Here is a 22,572-nt window from a genome sequence, read left to right as displayed (position 1 = left end):
TCAATCTGCTCAATCAGTTGTTATAGATAATTAATTGGTTCACACTATGCAAAAATTCGTCGTGAAAAGAAAGTTTTTTTAATTTGTGGGAAATTTTGTGACGAAATTACTTAAGCTTTTTTTTTCTCATCATTTAAATTATTTTACCCGCTAAACTATTGATTCTATGAGAAAATTTATAATGACTTTTTTTTAGACAATTTAATTGTCTACTAAAATGGTCCTTATTAATTTTCACCTAAAAGCAATAGTTTACTCGTAATTATAATTTTAATTATAAAATAAAACTTTACTCCAATTTCGTGATCCAGAAGTTAAGGCAATTAGAACGTTTCTGATTTTTTTTTTCATCGTATGAATTACAAAAAAAAAAAACTAAAAATATGCACATGTAGAAAATTGAAAAAACTAAAAGTGCAATTTTTTCAAATATTTTTTTTTAATAATTTACTGCTTTGAAAAAAAATTCAAAAATTATTAGACATCGGTTAACTTCAGTATCATCCAATTTTATTGACTTCCCAATCTTAAAATTCAAATTCCGACAAAACTATCAGAGATATGATAAAAATATAGGAGATCATTTTTGTAGAGAATGAAATTTCCTATAAAAAAGATTTCAATGACTATAAGCGTGAAATGATTAGTTAAAAAACTAGACATTTAAATAAAAAAAAAAAAATGATTATGGATAAAAAATTAATGAAAAAAAACATCTGATTTGAAAGCAAGGTATTTTAAAGTAGAATGAATAAAAAAAAAATAAAGAATAAAAATGTCTTGGCCTTAGTGGGTGATGCATACCTCTCGTGGTCCATAGTTAGCTTCTAATGGCCCGCATAATTTATACCCGATAGGGCAACTTAACTATCCAATCCCCTATATGTCTACACACACTCACATACTCAAATAAATTCTGCACATATATATACAGTATCAACACATCATCTAACTAATATAACGTGTGAGACAAACTAGTGTAAATGTAGTAGAGAACTCGATACCATACACTCACTCAACTACTTAAAACTATTTCTCTCGTGCTCCTGAGGGTCCACGACTTTATTATACAGCCCAAGCTTATAAGATAACATTAATATTAACGCCGACAACTTTTTTTTATTTTTGTGTACACAAAAAAATTCACCTATGGCACATTACAGTTCGTTTTTATTTTTTTTTTTTATAATTAAATATTAAAAATTTATTTAGTCACAAAAAATAATTCTGTAAGGTAATAGCCTCTATACCCGCTCACTTTTCATTGGAGTGAGATCAAATCCCTCAATATAAATTAATAAATAAAATTAAAAACCATATTTTTTTTTATAGTTATTTTTTGAAGTTTCAAGTGTTAGAATAAAATTTAAGTTTTAAGAATAATCTTGATAATTAATTATTATTAATTTTTTAAATAAAGTCCTTGAGTGTACCCATAGTCGTTCACTAAAAGTTGTCATGTACCATTATTCGATCAACACATGGCCCTATAGTCGCACAAAGACAATATCAATTAAACTATCATAAGTTTATTGATTTGGACAAATAATTTATAAATTATATTACTTTATTTTTTCATAATATTAAATTTCATGAATTTTAAAAATATATTTAATAAGATATAGTTATAACAATTATTAAAAAATTTGACGTAACCTAAATTTAATCTAACGAACGAACGTTAAAGTAAAAAATGCCCGGCTATGCGCGATTTTGAAAACAGTCACTTAATTTAAATTCAAAATTTATTATAAAATAATTTGATACATGATATATGATAAGAGCGGGTATAGGGCTTTTTTGAATATTAAAAATTATTGTTTTAATTTTAAAAAAATTAAATTGCAACTAATAAATAATAATATTATTTATTTAAATGCCAGTAGTTAAAGTTATTGTTTATATAAATTAAAAAGTTTTGCACGATTTACAAAACCGGGTCGAATCAATTCTCATGACTATCGATACACAATATAAAACCGGTAAGAACAAAAGACACCGCTTTAATGCCAGTCACTATCGCACATATTTGCCCGCGAATTCGTTCCAAACTTTTTGCTAACCCAATAATCCTTTTATTATATTTTTTTTTATTACTTTGTATAGGAGCAGACTCAAAAACCAACAAACAACAACACTAAACTATTAAATCACCGGTTATAAAAATTAAATCCATTAACAATCAAAGTGACTATCAATTTCTTAGCCCATTAGTTCTGCATCAGAAATATTAACTCCAATAATTAAATAATAAATAAATACACAAAGTTCAAAAAATTAAAAAAATCAAATAGATGTTATTCAAAAAAAAAAAAAAAAAAAAAAAATGAAAATTTTTTTTTTAAATGAAACGAATACAAGGAGAGAGAATCTGCACTAATAATGCTCGCACCCTTATTTCCATAACCTTATTCTCGTCCTCGAGAACAATTCTTACAAATAAATTTTTTTAGCTCTCGATTTTATTTATCAGGTATCAGGTTGTAGTAATGTATTGGGAATTGGACATTGAGCATTGGGCATTGAGACCCACAAGGCCTTATAAACGGTCAATATAGAACGTGTGCAGAAAGTATTGGAGCAAGAGTGTATAGGAGATGAAAGAAAAATAAAATAAAAATAATAATCCACAATAAAAGAATGGAAACAAAATCGAATTGAACGAGACAAAAATAAATAACTATTTAAATAAAATAAATAAATAAATAATCTACGAAGTGTGCTCTGATGGTGAAGAAGAAGGCGTAGGTGCGTCGGACGGAAGAAACGAAACCCGCTACTTATAAATCAACGGCGGTCCCCCATAATTGCGATTGTCCGTAGTTATTCAGCTTCTTCCCTCAACTCCACTCCACACCACACTATATATATATATATATATACATATACATATATGTATTATGTATTATTCTTTTCTCTCTTCACCGACATCTTATCCCACCCGTTTATCCTCCTCCCACCTTCTCATCCTTCAGATCGACTACATTACACGGCATCCCTCGCGATTCTAGACCGTTCTCTTTCAACTCACTAAATAAAACCGATCCCGCTTATGTTACATTACATTAGAAGACTGTAGACTCAATACTTGCATTGAGTATTGCGCACCAAAGTACGCATATGTTATGGTTCGTTACAGATAGACACTCCAAGTACCCCAGTATCCTTCGATGCATGTGTAGCTTTTTTTTTCTCCATACATATTTGTTTTTTTTCGGTTTAAAAAGACCTTATGGTCCATTCGTGTAAGATGTATCGAGTATGAGATTTTTAAACTTGATTCCGCACTCACGGAGTAGTCACGAGCCTGTACAAAAATATTTTAGAACTGTCGGACGCATGCTTTCCTTCTTTTATTTATTTACTTATTTTTTTTCTTTTTCATTCCTTCCGGTTCTCGTGAAAGAGGACTAACGGCTTCAAAGGATTATATTTTTTTATTCAAATCCGTGTTTTCACAATATGCCGAATTTTTTCTGTACCAATAAATTTTCAATTTACGATAAAAAACCATCGACTAATTTCATTCTTTGTGACTGGATTCAAAAGTCATTTAAAATTTTTCTCATATTTAATAATTTATTATTTATCAAAATTTAAACATTTAAAAAAAATTTTTTATTATAATATCGAAAAGTCTTCTCTGTATTTTTTACTTCGAATCCATATAAAAATGTATCCTGATTTTAGTATCCATTGATTTGATCTACTTTCTTGAACATCCTCAGGTTTTTGTTACAAAGGTGTTTTTATTTTATTTTATTTGTATCCGACATCCCTTCGATACCTAAAATATAATTTGAAATCCTCGTATAGAATTTTATTTGCCGAATTCTCGTGGATGTTTCGTAAATTCTTTTTACTGAAGAGTGGAGTGCGGAGACCCGTATAAAAGTAGAGGAGCATAATCCCAAACCACATCTCTGGTTGTATCGAAAACCTATTGGGGTGTCTTTCTTGTTAAATATTTTTTGCTCTCACTATTCCTCCACCTAACCAGCATCAGCATCACCGGCACCAGCATCTCTACCTTTCTCTCCCACTACACAAACTCTCTTGTATAGATAAATTTGTGCGCGTGCACGTCCATAGACACGTACACATACACGTGGTGATTCACATATGTATAAAAGTGTCGGGTTATACACTACACCGCTGAATATACATATATATATATATATATATATATATATATATATATATATATATATATATATATATATATATGTTGTATAGAGCACGTCTATCTTTTTTCATCTCAACAATTCTCTCTTTCTCCCTCACTCAAACATACGGGATTAATATCGCGGTCTCTGTTTTACTCAAGTATTTATATTATTTTCTCTGTTATGTTGTCCCTGTCAAACACGGTTAGAGAGAGAAAATAAACGCCTCTTGGTCGGGATGAGGTGTGGCAACGTTGCGAGAGCGGGTGTGCGTCCTGAGGCGGCCCCGATAAATGGTGGGGACTGTGGGAAAATTCTCATGCCGCTGACTATGGTTAACAGTGACTCTCAATCTAGGACTTTTTTTATTTTTATTATTAAATAATAATAATAATAATAAAATATATAATAAGACCCTGCCACAAATATTTTTTATTAATTTAAATAATTCTATTATCAAAAACTAATTTTGGTTTAAACTAATGGGACTTTGGAGCATAAATGGGAAAAATATAATTTTATGAACAAATTAATGAACATTTGTATAATATTTTAAAAATAAAAATGTGGAACGCTGGTACAGTTTAGTTAAAGTAAGACACTAATAGTACCACATAAGGCCCAGTGTTCTCAATACAAGTAAAATGTATGTATAAGTATAAGGTTGACTTGGGTCTTTTTGCTTGTGACTCTCCCTTCCTTTGAGACACGAGTATGGCACCGGGTGGCCACGAGACTCACCACGGGGGTGCTGCTGAGGACTAGAGATTTTTTAGCCTTTTCAAGTTTTGCTGATCCTCAAAATAATATTTTTTCATTTTTTATTTTACCTAACTTTAACTTTAAATTTTAAAATTCTTGATTTAATTTTAATTTATAATATTTAAGAAAGTTTTGTTTATTAATAAGGTCTGAGACACGATTGAAAGAGGTTTAGCCTACTCTAGCTTTTGATCTCTATCCCTGTTCTCTATTTATGGTATAATCATTTCAACATGATATTTAGTCCTCGTTAAAGACACCTAATGGTCTACCATACCTTTTTTAACAAACTATATATATATATATATATAATATCATACACTGTACCATGAGATTGTGTTGTCTACATGTATAGTTATATTTATAAATATAGATATATGTACATATACATTAACGACAGTGAGGAAGAAGTCGATTGCGTTTAAATTTCTCGCGTTAAATTGCTTCCGAAAGTCGTTAATCTTTAATAATTTTATTATTATTAAATTATTAAGCATAAAGTTAAATTATTAATATATAAAAGCTTATAAATAATGTAAATTATATAAATATGTATGCTGTAAAAAATTTGCGTTGTGAACGCGGATTAAATCCAGAGTGAATAACTGTTTGTTTCTTTAATCCCTTCGGAGTTAAATTTACTCCAGGTAGTTTATTTTAATATTAAAATTCTGAATCGGAGTAAATGCAGATTTAAATAACCCTAATAGCACAGTTTGCTTAGAAAAAGTTTACTTTTCAAAAATTTCCTTGAATTTTCTGTCAATTGATGACTTTTCCGTTTTTGACATCAATTTGTATACAACTTGTTATACAATTTGACGTAAATTTACTACCCTAATCAGAATGAAAATTCACTACAAGAGTTGTATACAAATTGACGTCAAAAACGGAAAAGCCCAAAGTTGACCGACACCTCACGAAAAATTAATCGAAAATTTTTCTTTTCAACTTTTGCTGTCAAATTGTCAGCAAATTCGGGCAGCAAAATTCAGATAATTTCAATTGTCAAATTAGTGTCAATTTTAAACTAAAGCTGCTGTTAGGAAAAATTTTGTATGTACTCCATATGCGAAGTGATTTTTTCTAAAACACCGAATTAACTCCCGATTTTTTACAATGTAATGGTAAAAAAAATAAATATAAGACACGAGTTTTGTAATAAAATGTATGGGGGTCTTGGCCTTGATCAGTCGTCTGCGATTTGACATTTGGTGAATTTAATTAAATAGAAGACTATCGACGAATTTATAACCATATACATATATATGTGTGTATAGATGGATGGACGGATGGATGGATGGGTAGATGGTAGTAAGCGGATCGGTTTTAAGGTCCTTTGATGGCGGTTGTTTTGAGAAAGACTGAAAAGAAGAACGGGCCCTTGACAAAAATATGTGGAGATTGCGGATTGCAGGGCATGCCAAAAGAGAGCCAGACACTAAAGCAGTTTAAGATGAGGGAGGAATTGGATAGGGAGGCCAGGATAGTTGAGTAGCTAAAGAAACGACGGTTTTTAGAGTAAAAAGACTGACAAGGATGGGTAGAGGGTAAAAATAATAAAAATAAAGAAAGATTTTAGAGTAATAAGAGTAAGAAAGAGTTTAAAGTTTAAAGAGGATAGAGGATAGAATGAGAGTGAGTTGATCGACAGGACGAGTTGAGAGAAGAAAGACAGTCTAGTGAGCGGCAACAGGTATAAGACAATCAACAGGTTGTTTTCGCATGCCAGGCCGTCTTTAAGGCACGCCAACTAGTCTCTTGTTCGTTCCCGTTGCCCACCAATGCAGGAGTAGAGGGAGTTTGGCCAAAGACCGACATTTTTAAATGAAAATATATTTTTTGGTGGTTTTTATGTAAAAGGACCTCGAATGAGATTTTTTAAAAAAAGCATTAATAATAATAAATATACATATGGGGGGGGGGGGGGGGGGTAAAGTATATATATTTTATATGCATTTTAACATTTTACAGTAAAAAAGATTAGTACCATAGTAAGCTTACAATTTTTTTCACTGTAAAATGTTAAAATGTATGTATCTCATGAACAGTGGACTTTAGCAATATAAGTGTCATGAGCAATTTTGAAGAGGACAAAATTTCATAAAAGATTGGTCTTATGCATATTTTTTGTAAGATGAGCCGTTTCTTCACTATTAACAAAAATAAATGAAAAAAGTGAAAAATTGATTTTCGGAGCTTATACCATCGACATGGATCGAGTTGGAGCAAAACCGTTTTATACACTTTTAAAAAGCAAAAATTACTCTACAAATTAGAACTGGTTTGAAAACGATAGCTCGACACCGGGATAAGTTATAGTAATTTAAAATAAAAGTTATTCAATTTACATGCTTTTTAAATGGGAAAACTTTGATGCTCGAGAGGAAGTACTTAAAATTAAAATTAAGAGCTGAAGTTTTCAGGGAATTTTTCTTTCAACATAAATAAAAATTTTCTTGTGTCCGCTAAAAAAAAATAGAGCACTCTAACATATATATATTTTTTGTGAGAAATAATTATTTGAGATTAGACTCATTCATTTTTATTTATTGAGAAGAATGAGTTGCTAAAGGGATTATAAGATTAAACGATAGACTAAACAGGCTTACTTGTGTTTTTTAAACACATGATGTTTAGATTTAAGAACAATGGAGAACCTGTTCGACTGTATTGTATTATTTATTTATTTATGAACGTGAGATGTGAGTTATAAATAACTTGAAATAAAATTTTGTGGTTGATATATGAAATTTAATACTTGTATTTGTTAATATAAGAGTTCGAGTTGTAATAATTTGATGTATATCTATATCTATACATATATTTAAGAAAAAGAATAAGAAGAAGGGTTTTCTTGGGCGATTTGAGATGACCAAGACATCGATCCCGTGAGACAAGATGTTTCCAGGTCGACGGTCTGAAAGACTTGTCGTCATATCGTGGTCCAGTGGTGGCTGTGGCTCAGCATAAAATAACGAATGAACAAGACAGTGGAGAGGATGGTATTGCGGTTGGTCTTGCCGCATCATACGATACTTTAAAGATTAAATAAAATAATAAAAGTTGGTAAAGACCAAGTAGAGGATAGATTTATCGTGGTTTGCGTATATATATAGAATGAATAAGTAAAAGTAAAGTAAAGAAATATACGAATATAAGATGAGACAGAGACGCTGAGAAGCTGGAAAAAAAATAAGAAACAAAGAGGAGAGCCGGTGTCAAAACAAGAACCCGTAGGAGGTTTATAAGAGAGAAGTGAGTGCTATCACGCCCGCTTTATCTTGCCTCTAAAGAGCTTGAGAGAATGAGACGGACTTGAGAATCGAGACACACACATATACATATATTTAGATATACATGAATGTGTATGTACACCTGAGAGATTCTATAGTCTTCTAGGCTCTCCAACACACTATTCTTATTTAAAACTTTATTATTTTTATTTTACTCCTACTCCAACTCCAAGGAATACGTTTTAGTCAGTGGGTTTATGCCAAGACCCTCTATCCTTTAGCTCTTTTGACTATATAATATATCTACTCTCAACACGACTGACTCAAGTACAAAAGTGTGGGTGTGCCCTTGGTCATTTACATATATGCGTACTCAGTACTCAAGAGTCTACGCTATAGCTTCACTTATTTTAATACGTCGATCAACTTGTACATTATTATCATTACTCCTTTTTTTCTTTTTCCTTTATGTACTTTTTTTTATCCGTTAAATTATTTATAATAGTTTTTTTTTTTTTTTTTTAATTTAAATACGTGACTAATTAACTGAAATATCAAATTAAAATATTGCGCAAACGGTTTAAACGCGACACAGAAATTAACATCCGATTTAAGTAGATTATAAGAATTTCACTTGAAGTCTAAAGTAGTCTGTAGTCTAGATTTAAAAATCTTATAGTAAAGGCACGAATAGCTCGAGTTTGTCGTAAGTTGGCTAAGAAATGAGACAAAGTGAGAGTTAAAGTAAGACAATATATATATTTATATGTAGATATACATGTTTAAATCGTTATCCTGATACTTGAACATTACTAGTGTTCAATAGACATCATGAGATCGTGAGAGGGCGTGTGAATGCGTCAGTTAACTAAAACCTGGCCCTTGTAAATTAAATACTCATAAATCAATATTATTTTATTGTTTGATATTAATTTTATAAATAAATGAAATAATAAATTTTTTTTATAATTTATTAAGTTATTTATATATATGTGTATGTTGGATATATTTGTGTTGCAAAGAGCAAGTCATAGGGAACACAGTCATGGGAAATATTCGAGAAAGAAATAAAATTAAAAAAAAAAAAGAGATGGAGAAAAGCAAGGGTTTCGGTTCGACATATCAGCCTGAGGTGGTCACGAGTCCTCTGGAGAGGGCCCAGTAGAGTGGGTGGGACCCCCTTTAGCATCGTGATCTTTTTCTTTACCTCATTCTCTCTCTTTCTTTATTTATTTATTTATCTTTTTCTCTTTCGTTCTTTAAGCCCTTCCACGGCGTGGAGCTGAGCCCCCATCCTTCTCCCGCCACGGCGAACTACTCCGCGACCTCCCACTCAGGTTAAACGTCGAGTTGAAGAATCGCTTGGTAATCTTACCTCGCTATACCCGGTTATATCTGCACGCGGATTTCCACCTTTCAAAGTGAGGTGACAGTCGCGGTTTAGTCAATAGAAAATGTAGTGGGAGTACTTTGAGGGTATAGGAATATATAACCACTTGCGACATCTTATTGTCTATTTTAAATTTAAATATTATTTTAAAAATTCATAAGGTAAAAGCCCGTATACCCGCTTAGTACCATTAGTCGCTCACTTTAACTGTTTAATGCGTTTTTTATAATTTTTATAAAAAAAAATTTCAACTAAAAAAATTGTTATTGATAAATAATTATTTGCGAATCTAAATATATTAAAATATCATACATCAAATTATTTTATAATAGATTATAAATTTAAATTAAGTGACTGTTTTCAAAATCGCGCATAGCCGGGCATTTTTTACTTTAACGTTCGTTCGTTAGATTAAATTTAGGTTACGTCAAATTTTTTAATAATTGTTATAACTATATCTTATTAAATATATTTTTAAAATTCATGAAATTTAATATTATGAGATAATAAAGTAATATAATTTATAAATTATTTGTCCAAATCAATAAACTTATGATAGTTTAATTGATATTGTCTTTGAGCGATTATAGGGCCATGTGTTGATCGAGTAATGGTACATGACAACTTTTAGTGAGCGACTATGGGTACACTCAAGGACCTTATTTCAAAAATTAATAATAATTAATTTTCAAGATTATTCTTAAAACTAAAATTTTATTCTAATATTTGAAACTTCAAAAAATAACTATAAAAAAAAATATGGTTTTTAATTTTATTTATTAATTTATATTGAGTGATTTGATCACTCCAATGAAAAGTGAGCGGGTATAGGGGCTTTTACCTTAATTCTACTCAATAATTATTAATTTTTTTTTATCACTAATTTAACCCACAATCTCAGCAATTATTTAATAACCTGCATGTTTTTTGCCCAAACTACTTGATGTAATTACGGTAATTTTATTATTACACTTAAAATATTTAACTGATTATGTAGTCGCTAATTTATATATTTATATTTTTCGGTTAACGGTTAAATAATTATATTTTTAACCAGGAAAAAAATGTTGAGGTCAATAAAAATTGAGCGCCGATAATACAATAAAAATATGTACATATATAATTTGATATTGAATAATAGATATTGATCAGAGATTGATAGTTGACTGAAAGGCGTGAGTAATAAAGTGTCAAAGAGACGATGGATCTTAGCACGAGGTGAAAAATGGATTTAAGCTCCTCCTTTAAAGCAAACTCTACTACAGTACAACGAAACTTATTTGTAAGTAAAGGAGTGCCCCGTGACTTGCAGACTCAAAGTCCGCTTAAAGTTAAATCAAGTTGCAGAGAGAGAGGATAAAAGTTATGTCGGTGTAAGATGACTGAGTGAATAAATAAATAAAAATAAAAAGTAGCTTTGTTCTAAAGTTAAGTAAAAGTAAATTTACCGACCGACACATGTGAGGGCACTTATAACCCCCCCCCTCCCCCTCACTCTTACCCTTGAAAAACAGCAAGAGAACCAGATGAAGATGAAGATGAAGAGGATGAAAAGGCTCTTATACTTAAAGTTCGAGAAAAAGCATAACTAATTTACCGGAAATTGTCTACATTGTTTTTTATTTTTCTTTTTTAGGATTCATTTGCACGTAATAATTTTTTTTTCCAACTAAAAGCTTTTGCTTTATCATCGATTGATTATATTTTTTTTTGTTATGGATAAAATAAAAATATAAATATTTAAGTGATGCTGAATATTCGTGTTTACGATACCCCAATATCCTTCTCTCTGTTGTGAATAAATTTACATAGAAATTACTACTTCTATTATTTTTTAGTGTCTATAGAAACATCCAACGTCCTTTCTCTTTCATTTATAAATCGTTAGTATTCTTTAGGAAATATATATATATATTTATATATTATGAATTATGAATATTATTTATCATTTATTGAAATTAAATATGACTCACTGAGGAATTCAAACGGCTGTAAAATTTAAACTATTAAATTTACGTTAATGGCCCGTAGGATCATTTTTTTATGAAATTTAATAAACTAAAAAATTATTTATGTGCATTTTGACTCAAATTTTATTATTTTAGACGGGATATTACTTAGAAGATTAAAAAATATTTTTTTATGGTTTATTTTTTATTTTTTTTTTATCGCCGGTCCGACTATTAACAGTACGATAAAAATATATCAAAAAAAATTTTCCAAATTTAAAACAAAACTTTAAGGACGTTCTTGCGTGAGGCTTACTGTTAGATAAAAATTCAAATTTAATATTTTTGGCAAGAATGAATCAATAATTATCGTTCTTGTAAATTTCAGTGTATGTTATCGATCATTTGAAAAAATTATTAACGATTAAAAATAAAAGTTTTAACACAGAGTCTTATAGGAAACTATAACTTTTAATGGTTCAACTTTATAAAAAAAATATTATTAGAATAGACAAAGGGACAAATAATGATTCAAAATATTCTTTAATTTATGCTAATGATATAATCGTAGAAAAATAGTGTTATCGACGATTTGAATTATTTATTATTAATTATAGTTTGTAAAACTGAAATTATGACGTCACGTCATTGGCCATTTTTAAAACCGGCAACGGCGCACGATGAAAAAAAGAACATACGTTTGTAACATAGACAAAGGGGACCATAAAATTATTAGAGGTTATTTTTAAACTGTCAAAATATTTAAGTTATTTGTTTAATCGCAAGTAATTAAACAAATTTCCTTTTAAAAGATCCATTATCATTTCTCACATGATAATAATTACTCTTATTATTCTCATCTGTGATGTTTATTCATTGTATACTGACATAATATGTATATAACGAGATTTAAAAATTGCGATATTGCCGGATTTATTATAACAAAAAAATCTAAGTCAAAGTAATGTTTAATTAAGAATTTACATTTTTTACAATAACTGTCCTATAAATATTTTCGATAGTTCAAAAAAATTAATAAATTATTTGAAAATTATTGAAATATTTTCAAAAATTTAATAGCCTCGGAATTAAATTTGAAACAGTTTTCATTTGACTCATGAGTCGCGCAACAACGTCCTTGTTGGTTGGACGTCAGTCCATCAGTTTTCTTTTTTTTAAATTTAAATTTTAAAAAATGTCAGTGAATATTTGAAATAATATATATATGTAATTATTTAATGGTATGTTATAATGCAATAAGAATAAATGAAAATGAGACAAGAGAAATAAAAGTAAATGTAATAAGAATAAGAAGAAACATGGATGCCAAACAAGTTGCCGAGTGACTTACGTGTCCACGTTATGATAAATAAATCTACGCAACGCATTATGCGCCAGCTTTCTCACTGTCTCACTACATGATTAATGTACACATATATAAGTACAACCTCCACCACCTCCTACTTGTTCACAAGCTTAAAAAATAAAACTCATTAAACCTTAAAATTCCCCCACCCCTTTTCTTCGACATTAAAAAATTTCCTTTTAAATTATTTTTCTTAAAAAAAATGTTTCAGACAACTTTATCGAATGATGCTGGAGTAAGTCGTTAAGAATATCTGGTAATTAAGGTAGATAGAGATCTCCTGGTGTAAATCGCAGTAAAAGACTTAAACTTGGTCTCTTCTCCTTCGTATAAAATATATATACATATATATAAGAATCTTGGAATATATATATATATATATAGTATGGTATAGTATCGATGAAGTAAAGCCAGTAAAGGAGACTCGAGAGTGTATTAAAGTCGGTGGATTACAAAGAAAATAAGTAGAAGAGATGTGATGTAAAAGGGCGAAGGCGAGGGCGGGGGTGGAGGTGGGAGGTATATCTGCATCTCGGAAGTCTCTTATAAAACGTAAGATAGAAATAGTATAGTGAAAGAACGTCGAGCAAGCAACAGAACCCATAGGAAATAAATCAGATCGACGGAAAAGAGTTTTATCGAATAGAACGCATGAGAGAGAACTAAACAGAAATCTCTGATTTGCTTATATGTATATGTATGTAATATATATACATATATGTAGTCGATACAACAGCTTGGTTATACTACTTGCTTGTACCCGTCTCTTACTAGTGCTTTGTCTTTATCGATTTAACGCGTATACTTATTTATCTAACTCTTTCTATCCCTTGACCTATGCATCTCGCGGTTAAACGCGTGGGTTAACGGAAACCGTTACAGAATAAATTCCGACAGCGACTCCAAGTTCGATTCATCAAAATGTCTTTTAATTTATATATTATTTTTGGTTAACATAAATTATTTACAACTCAAGGATTATCGTTTGTTAAATCAAAGTATTTCGCTAAATCTATTTTATTTTGAATGTTAATACAGCAAATCAATTTTTTTTTTTTTATCTAATGACAAGTAATAAATTGGTTTGAATATTTTGTATAGATATTGAATTAATTTATAATTTATTACTGTCAAAATAAATTAAATAATTTATTATATTTAAATATATGATACTGAAGTCAGCCATCTTAATAATCTTCGCTTTTTTTTTTATGATAAATAACAGAAAAAAATTTTTTTCAAAAATTGCACCTACAGATTTTTCAATTTTCTACATGTGCATTTTTTTATTTTTTCATTTTCTGTACTTGATTCGTTATAAAATAAATCCGAAAACTATCAATTGTCTGTTAACTTCAGTTTCATAAATATATGAGTAGATAAAATAATAAATTATTTGTATTGATGTTAATTAAATATATATGAATTTTTTTAAAGTTTTTATATAAAACATAAGTTTAAATATTGTCACTAAAGGGTTTTCAAGGGTCAGAATCGTGTTCCAATTAGATGTCCAAGCTTCAATATATATATTTAAGAAAAAAAATTAACCACGTTAGTAACTTCCTAAGATGCTGTAGCTTCTAATAAGGACCGATAGTTCTCTCAAGATATCGCGGATAATATATATATATATATATATATATATATATTAAGAAGTGGGGGAGTATAAGAAAGGTAACGACACAGGGGTAGTTGTATTACGGGTAAAGAGATAGCAAAGAAATAGTTGGAGCAAAGAAAACGTGGCCCTCGATGACGAGATTAACGGTGTCCTCTTCATTTAATTCGCTAATTAGCTCCCGATAAAATTGTGTAAGGTTAAATTTAATTTGAAACCTTGATGAAAGACGGCAAGAATTTTTAACCATTAGTTTAAAGCATATGTGTGATATTACCGCTTAAGACACTGCCGCAATTAAACTCGAGTTATTATAAAACCTCGTGGGATGATGATTCATGATAAGACGCGTGTGCGTGTCAGACTACTGGCTACTTGGACAATTTGTCAGTCAGTAGTCAGTAGTAATGAGTACTGAAGATTCATATGCAAGACTGTGTAGACATTACGGAACCATGGAATAATTTTATTGATAAATATTTCGGCCAAACCCTTTTTTTAAAGGATATCTTAAATCTTTAGTTAAGCTCAAAATGATAATATGTACTAGGGTCACTTGGTTTCCCCATTTGCCTAACGATCTTACTATCTTTTGCATCGCGAAATAATGAAATTACGCTGTAAGCGAATAACCTCGAGTACACTAAACATGTATACATATATATATATATATATATTATTTGAGTAAAAGAGAAAGACGAGAGAGAGTGGGAGCAATAATCTGACCTCGACAATGAAAAAAAAAATAATAAAAGATGACGCGGAAGATAGTCGAGATTTATCCGTAGTCCATTGAAAAACAAAAGGCCAATTGATATATACCGAGTATGTGTATATATATTTTCTTTAATAAAAATTTATTTATTAAATTTAATATAGATTTAAAAAATATAATATATATGTATTTAAGTATAATGGTGAGTTAAACGAGTTTCAAGTTTACAAAAACAGCCCGGACCACGTTTATGGGAACACGAAGGCGCCGAAGCCAGAGGTCAAGGGATTTCAACGGGATATGACCTCTGTAAAAACAACTAACGTAACTACTTGCGAGCGTTGGACAGTCACCATATATTATATAGTATCTATATATGTATATGAAACCCCACGTACTGGCACCACGCAGGGCTATTGTTTTTATCTACACTACAATGATACTTCAGATGTTGCTGCTGCAAATAATCCTTACTTTATATAAATATCATTTTCTGTATATAAGGTAAAAGCCCCTATACTCGCTCAGTACCATTAGTCGCTCACTTTAACTGTTTAATGCGTTTTTTATAATTTTTATAAAAAAAAATTTCAACTAAAAAAATTGTTATTGATAAATAATTATTTGCGAATCTAAATATATTAAAATATCCTGTATCAAATTATTTTATAATAAATTTTGAATTTAAATTAAGTGACTGATTTTCAAAATCGCGCATAGCCAGGCATTTTTTACTTTAACGTTCGTTCGTTAGATTAAATTTAGGTTACGTCAAATTTTTTAATAATTGTTTTAACTATATCTTATTAAATATATTTTTAAAATTCATGAAATTTAATATTATGAGATAATAAAGTAATATAATTTATAAATTATTTGTCCAAATCAATAAACTTATGATAGTTTAATTGATATTGTCTTTGAGCGACTTTAGGGCCATGTGTTGATCGAGTAATGGTACATGACAACTTTTAGTGAGCGACTATGGGTACACTCAAGGACCTTATTTAAAAAATTAATAATAATTAATTATCAAGATTATTCTTAAAACTAAAATTTTATTCTAATACTTGAAACTTCAAAAAATAACTATAAAAAAAAAATGGTTTTTGATTTTATTTATTAATTTATATTGAGTGATTTGATCTCACTCTAATGAAAAGTGAGCGGCTATAGAGGCTTTTACCTTATTATCAAAACTTCAAATTCTAAAGATATTTTTAACTCTTGTTTGTAGTTAAGTATTTATAAATAAATACATAAAAAAATAATATGAAAAATCTATTAATGACGAAAGTAAAGTAATATAAAACTTGAGAAATGAAAAAAATTATAATAAAATAAATAATGAGGAAAAATGAGTGAATATCACGTGAAGGTAAAGAAAGACACATGAAGGTCTTGGGCAATGCCAATATATATGCAAATAATCCCTGATCGTTATTCAGATTCGACGAGGCATTGAATTAATCCAGATTTATATCGATGTTACTGCCCAGCTGGGGTGTAATCGCGCTCATATACATTTCTACATATAATACAAATACGTATCTTCATATTATAATTCACCTATTTCTATACCATACTATCTATTATTAATACTTAATCATTATCAAAACACAAACATATAAATTCATAAGTAGCTTTAACATAATGGTAAATGGCTACTTCCTTATCCTCGACATATATATCAATATAAATAAGTTTAGTAATATTAAATTATAATTTATTATTTAAAGACAAGTTTTATCACACCTTGGCAAGTTTGTAATTTTAAAAATAATTAAAATTCAAGGTCGAAAAATTGATAACCAGTTGAATTTTTATAAAATTATGTAAATTTTTATTTTTATTAAATATCCAATTTTTTATTTTTTCATTTTTTTTTTAATGTAATGATAATAATAATAAACATCTCGTGGGATTTTCATGCAAGTGCGTCACGTGAAAAGTGGACGATGGAGGCGAAGAATATACTCCTCGCCCCAGGAGGTAACTTCCGAGGCTAAGGTCACGTTCACAGCCCAACTACCGGTATATATAATACACAGGACGGCGTGAGGGAGCGTATAGTGGAAGAAAATAACTAATACCAAGACTGCTACCAAGTATACTTTGGTACCTCAGTACCCTCAGTACTAATACTCTCGACTAAGACTTATTTTCTCTCTTGTCTGCGTGGTATGCAAAATCACTGTAGCTTCTAGGCACATACTTTTACGTATCTTATATACCGCGCACTAAACTTCTGTACTGTATAGCTACTGTAATAGTTTAACAACGGATAAATAAGTGGACGTACTTTTCTCGACGGCTTCTTTACTCATAAAAAAAAAAAAAGTTTTATCAAACTAAAATAAAAATCTTTTTCATCATAATCATCATCATCTGCTCAACTATAGAGATGTAACTGGATCCTGGACTGTACAACTGTAGAGTATGAAATATAATGGAGCATATACTTCCTAATGCATAAAGACCAACAAATATATATGTATATGATACAATAATGCAGATCTGGTTCTCTTTCTCTCTACTCTACAACCCACGCGGTTATTTTTAAAATTTATTAAATATTTATTCATACCACCCATGATACCGATATCATGCCCTATAGTATTCTATGTTACGATAATATATTATATAAAGACTTGGCCAGCGGAAGACTAATAACAAACAGGATAAGTATAAAAGAAGAGGAACTAAAACTATATGCTTTGCTTTGCTAAAGTTTATGTATTTCTGCGCAACGATTATCCGTCACTGTCCTGACGACGTCACGGAAACCTTGCGGGTGTTTTCAGAAATAATTCAGTGGTTTAAGATTGCTATTGTATTGTCCATTGTATTTTCTTCATATATATGTATATGTTTATGATGCTGCATTTCAAATTTAACAAACTATACATAAGTGGCGGAAGAACAGACGATGGTTGTTAGTAAGGTGCTCGCAGGAAGAAACACGTGAGAAAGTCATTGAAAACTAATACTTTCGCTAAAAACAAATTTCTTCTTTTTTTTTTATTTTTAGCTTTCAAAAATTTTTATTATAAATATCTATTTTTTACCCATGTAATTTTAAAAAAAAAATTTACTTCAAAAATGAGAATTTGATTCGAAAAAAAAAATTTTAGATTTAGTTATCAATTAAAGTTCATTTATAAGAATCTATTGATTGCTAACTGTTATTTTACCGATATTAGAGTAATTCTATAAGTGTTCTATTATGGCCACATTTAAAAATTTCATGTACCTGAAGATCGGAAGGTTTTTCGCAGAACGAAAAAAATAAAATTTGAAAGTAAAAACTTTACTGGAAGACTCGATTTCTGAAATGTTTCACATATAGATGCTGGTATGTCAGCTGAAAATTGCAGACCACCTTCACCATCTAGACCTACTTCTTAAGCAGCTAAAGTACATAAATTTTTCTAATTTTCATTGCGCGAAAAACATTATGATTTTCAGGTGCATAAAATTTTCGGATAAAATAAGGTTGAGAATTGAAACTTTTGATTGCGGATTGAAATAAAATCACTCCGAAATAACTTGGCTGAAAAAAAACTCCATATGCGGTAATTTTTTTGACAACTTCAAAACTTCCGGTGACAGAGTAAATTTTGATTTAAATAAAATTCGCAATAACTCCGAACTCGTTCGAAATTTTTCAGTCAATAAGAATTTAAATAAATGATGTATAGTAAAAGTTGGCGGTCTTTAACAAGTGATACCACTGTCTCCATAATCCTGATAGCCTGTTCTCTGTGCTACGCAGTTCATGCTCGCGCAACGGCATAAATCTAAGCGCGGGCGCATAACCACCGCCCGGTTTGCTTCCTCGATAGACATATATATTTATATATGTAGTGTCTTAACAAAGCTGGTAGAATGTATAAAGGAATAAATTTTTTGCAGTGGAATGGGCAATAGGTACGTAGACGATATACAACACTACGAGATATTACAATGTACTAGGGAAGTAAAGAGTAAGAGTACTGTCCTACGTATAATATAAAATAAAGAAAAGGTATTATATATATAAAGTTATGTTGTGTTGTTGGTTGTTTAGTTGCTATGCCACGAGTTGAGATTGAAGAGAAGAAAGAGCTAAGTAGTAAGAGAATATACTGTATCCGAGTCCACACGTCTGTTACATTCGCAACGAATAGAACTTGAGACAGCATCTGAGTTCTGAATGTACTTTCTGTTGTATATATGTATGTATGTATGTATATGTATTTATGTATGAATGTGTAGTGTAAATTTTTATTTGTATGTAAGTTGAGGCTATAGTACGGGTATATTGGATAGTAGGGAAAGGAAAGGAACGGAATGTTTATCGACAGGCAATGGGATCCATCTACTGTGAGGTGGAGTTGGTTTCTTACGACTTAAAGCACACCGACTACTTTCCTGACCACCCTAGTTTCACCATTTGCTCATCGCGAATTGGATTCACGGGATTCAATACCTTGAAATGGATATCAATTGTCTTGGAATTTATTCTCAACTATTACTGTTATTACCATTCAAATAATATCCATTATATTTATTTTTTTAAACGGTTATTTCAAATAAATATTTTAGGTTTTGTTTTATTTAAATAACCGTAGCCTTGACTACTGACATTAGACTATTATAAGAACTTTTATGAAAAAATTTTATTTTTAAAAAAAATGTTCTGTTATATTTTTAAATAAACTTCGAAGTTTAGTCAAAATTTTTATTTCGTTTTTATAAAATTTTACTCCGATTTTTTTGATCTGTAACTTTTAACTTGAAATTGTGAGTAAACTATTGAAGATATGGAAAAATTATAAGAAACTTTTTTTGTAGAGAATTAAATTTCCTACAAAAAAGTTATCAACACTCAGATACCTAAAGTGATTCGTTTACGATTTACAATCTAAAAATCATTTAAAAAATTTTTAAATAAATTAAAACTTTCTAAAAGTAAAATAGTTCTAATTAACAAATAAATAGCGACTAATTTACGTGGGTTAATTATTTAAAATCAGTTCGATTTCTAATTACTCAAGTCTTGATCTTGTTAGCGTCATGTAAATACACAAATTAAAATTTAAAAATTAAACGAGTAAAAGTTAATCCCAGAACTGAACAATTTTTACATCCTTGTACATAAATATTCAACAAGTAATACACATATAAATATACATAATAACAGCTTAAGAAAACTCGGAAACTAAACTCAGAGCTACAAATTGAACCATTAAAACTCGCGTAAAAATTTACAGAAACTCCTACAGCGACAAAATAATATTCCAAGCATTTAATTCCTTCATGAAAGCTACAGATTTAAAATCCTTACTACTCGAACTGCCACTATTTAAATGCCCAGCTCACACTCTTTTACGAGTTTATCATACGGCAATTACTTGCAGATATTGACATCCACTAACCTATCCACTATCTTCTTTACCACTTACTCTCTGATATAATATGATACGATATGATACCAAACGAGGAGTTGTAAAAAGAAGATGATCGTCACCGTACACCGGTTTTTCTATCCACTAAAATGACCATCAAGACCCAGCAAATAAAAAGTTACAAGGATAAATATTATATTTACACGGTGTAGAAAAATCAAACCAACGCAACTGGACTCATTTTATCTGACTGGCAAACTCAGTGTTCATTAAGATACTAATAAAAATAAACAGTTAAATAATATGATAAATATTGTTGTTGCTATTGAAAAAAATATATATTAAGTATAATGGGTTGTAAGAAAAAAAAAGTACTTGGAGAAATAAAGACTGAGGTAAGAAAAAAAAATGTAAAGGTGGGGTCGCCATGGTCGTGGTTCGCCTGGGAAACATTTGTATGACAAAACGCATTGTACTGTGCGATTTATGTACATATATGTGTGGCGGGTGAGTGTGAGGGGTTTGTAGGAGTGTGTAAGTTTGTGTAGGAGAAGAAGCTACGGTAGAGTGACCCTAGGATACGAATTAACCATCCACCTCGTTGCGCGTGTAATGAAATACTCGAGCGACCCTGTTGAGTGTACCTGTTACTCCGGGTAATCGTTCTCCCCCACTATTTAATACACATATCAGTAAATTAACGCGACTACCGTTCATCATGCGTGTGTCGGATACAACAATGTTATGGGTTTACTTTTTATACATTAAATAAATGTGGTAGTGGATTTTAGTATAAGATTTTGTTGTATATTATACTCGATTGGATTAGATAGAAGATGTGATCCTTGGCAAGGAATCCGAGACGTTAAAAAGACGTGTTTGATGTTTAAGATGATAGGGAATTTTGACGTTAAGCAGACTGGAAAGTACTTATCTTGAATTTTGACAAGAAGGGTCTTGATTTTTTTTTTTTTATTCTCCTTAATACTTAAAAGGGATTAGGGATTTCCGGAATTTTGTTGAGGTTTGTTTGATACTGTGTCATTTATTTTTGTTTGATGTTAGTTTGAGATTACTTGAAAAGCTTGAATAAATAATTAATTTTTTTTTGATAAATAAATTTTTAAAAATACGATTTTCAATTTTTTTATGAGTAGCAGACAGACAAATTTCAAATTACAAAAAAATAGAGTAAATAATTATAAAAAAATATTTATCAAAAATGCACTTATGAATTTTAAAATTTTTTAAATGTGCATTTTTTAAAAATTTTATTTTATTAATTACTTAGTCTATTTATTAATAATTTAAAATTTGTCTGATATTTGCTGCATTTAAATTTAATTTTTTTTTGGCGCGAAAATAAAAATACGGAAGAAAGTAAAGAAAGAGTGTAGATTGAAATACTTTCAATCAAATGGTATTTTTATGAAGAAAATAATATAAAGTATCTTTTTATATATATGTGTATAGATATATTATATACTTTCCGTCATCTTTTGTACATAAATGAGACACGCGCATCCGTTTAATTGTTAGACAGTGCGTGAGAGTAGCAGATATGAAAGGAGTTCAAGGCAAAGATCCGTGGGAATTGACCGATACATATTTGGAAAGAGAAATGAATTTAAAAAAATATACAATTAATCGGTTTGGTGAAATTCCATTACTCAAAAGTCGAAAGAAAGCGATTTGTTATTAAATCAATTGGGTATTTAACAAGACTAGTTTTATTTCACTCAATCGTCACGACGGGAATTCGATACCAAGTGTCTTATTTTTTTTTTTTTTAAATAAAATATTTATTTACTCACCTTCTGGACAGTGACATTCGTATTCAAGTTCATTTAATTCACGACATGATCCACCATTTACACACGGTGTTGGATCACATGGTATATATTCGTTTTCGCAGTTTTGTCCTGTGTATCCCGAATCGCAGATGCATCTAAACAAAAAATATTAAATTTATATTAG

At 29.8% G+C, this 22,572-nt stretch overlaps 1 protein-coding gene across 3 annotated transcripts in view; it reads right to left on the bottom strand.

Moving 5' to 3' along the window:
* LOC103569561 (neurogenic locus Notch protein) overlaps window positions 1-22,572 on the bottom strand; it is a 163,319-nt gene that overhangs the window by 57,681 nt on the left and 83,066 nt on the right. For all 3 annotated transcript variants that reach the window (XM_008546905.2, XM_008546906.2, XM_008546907.2), the window contains one exon: window positions 22,410-22,543. In XM_008546905.2, the coding sequence (XP_008545127.1) occupies window positions 22,410-22,543 (134 nt within the window). The remainder of the gene's footprint in view (window positions 1-22,409; window positions 22,544-22,572) is intronic.

This window comes from Microplitis demolitor, chromosome 7 (assembly GCF_026212275.2).
Source record: "Microplitis demolitor isolate Queensland-Clemson2020A chromosome 7, iyMicDemo2.1a, whole genome shotgun sequence".
NCBI classification, from domain to species: domain Eukaryota; kingdom Metazoa; phylum Arthropoda; class Insecta; order Hymenoptera; family Braconidae; genus Microplitis; species Microplitis demolitor.
The sequence above is the reverse complement of the archived record's forward strand: the minus strand, read 5'-3'. Positions and strand labels throughout refer to the sequence as shown.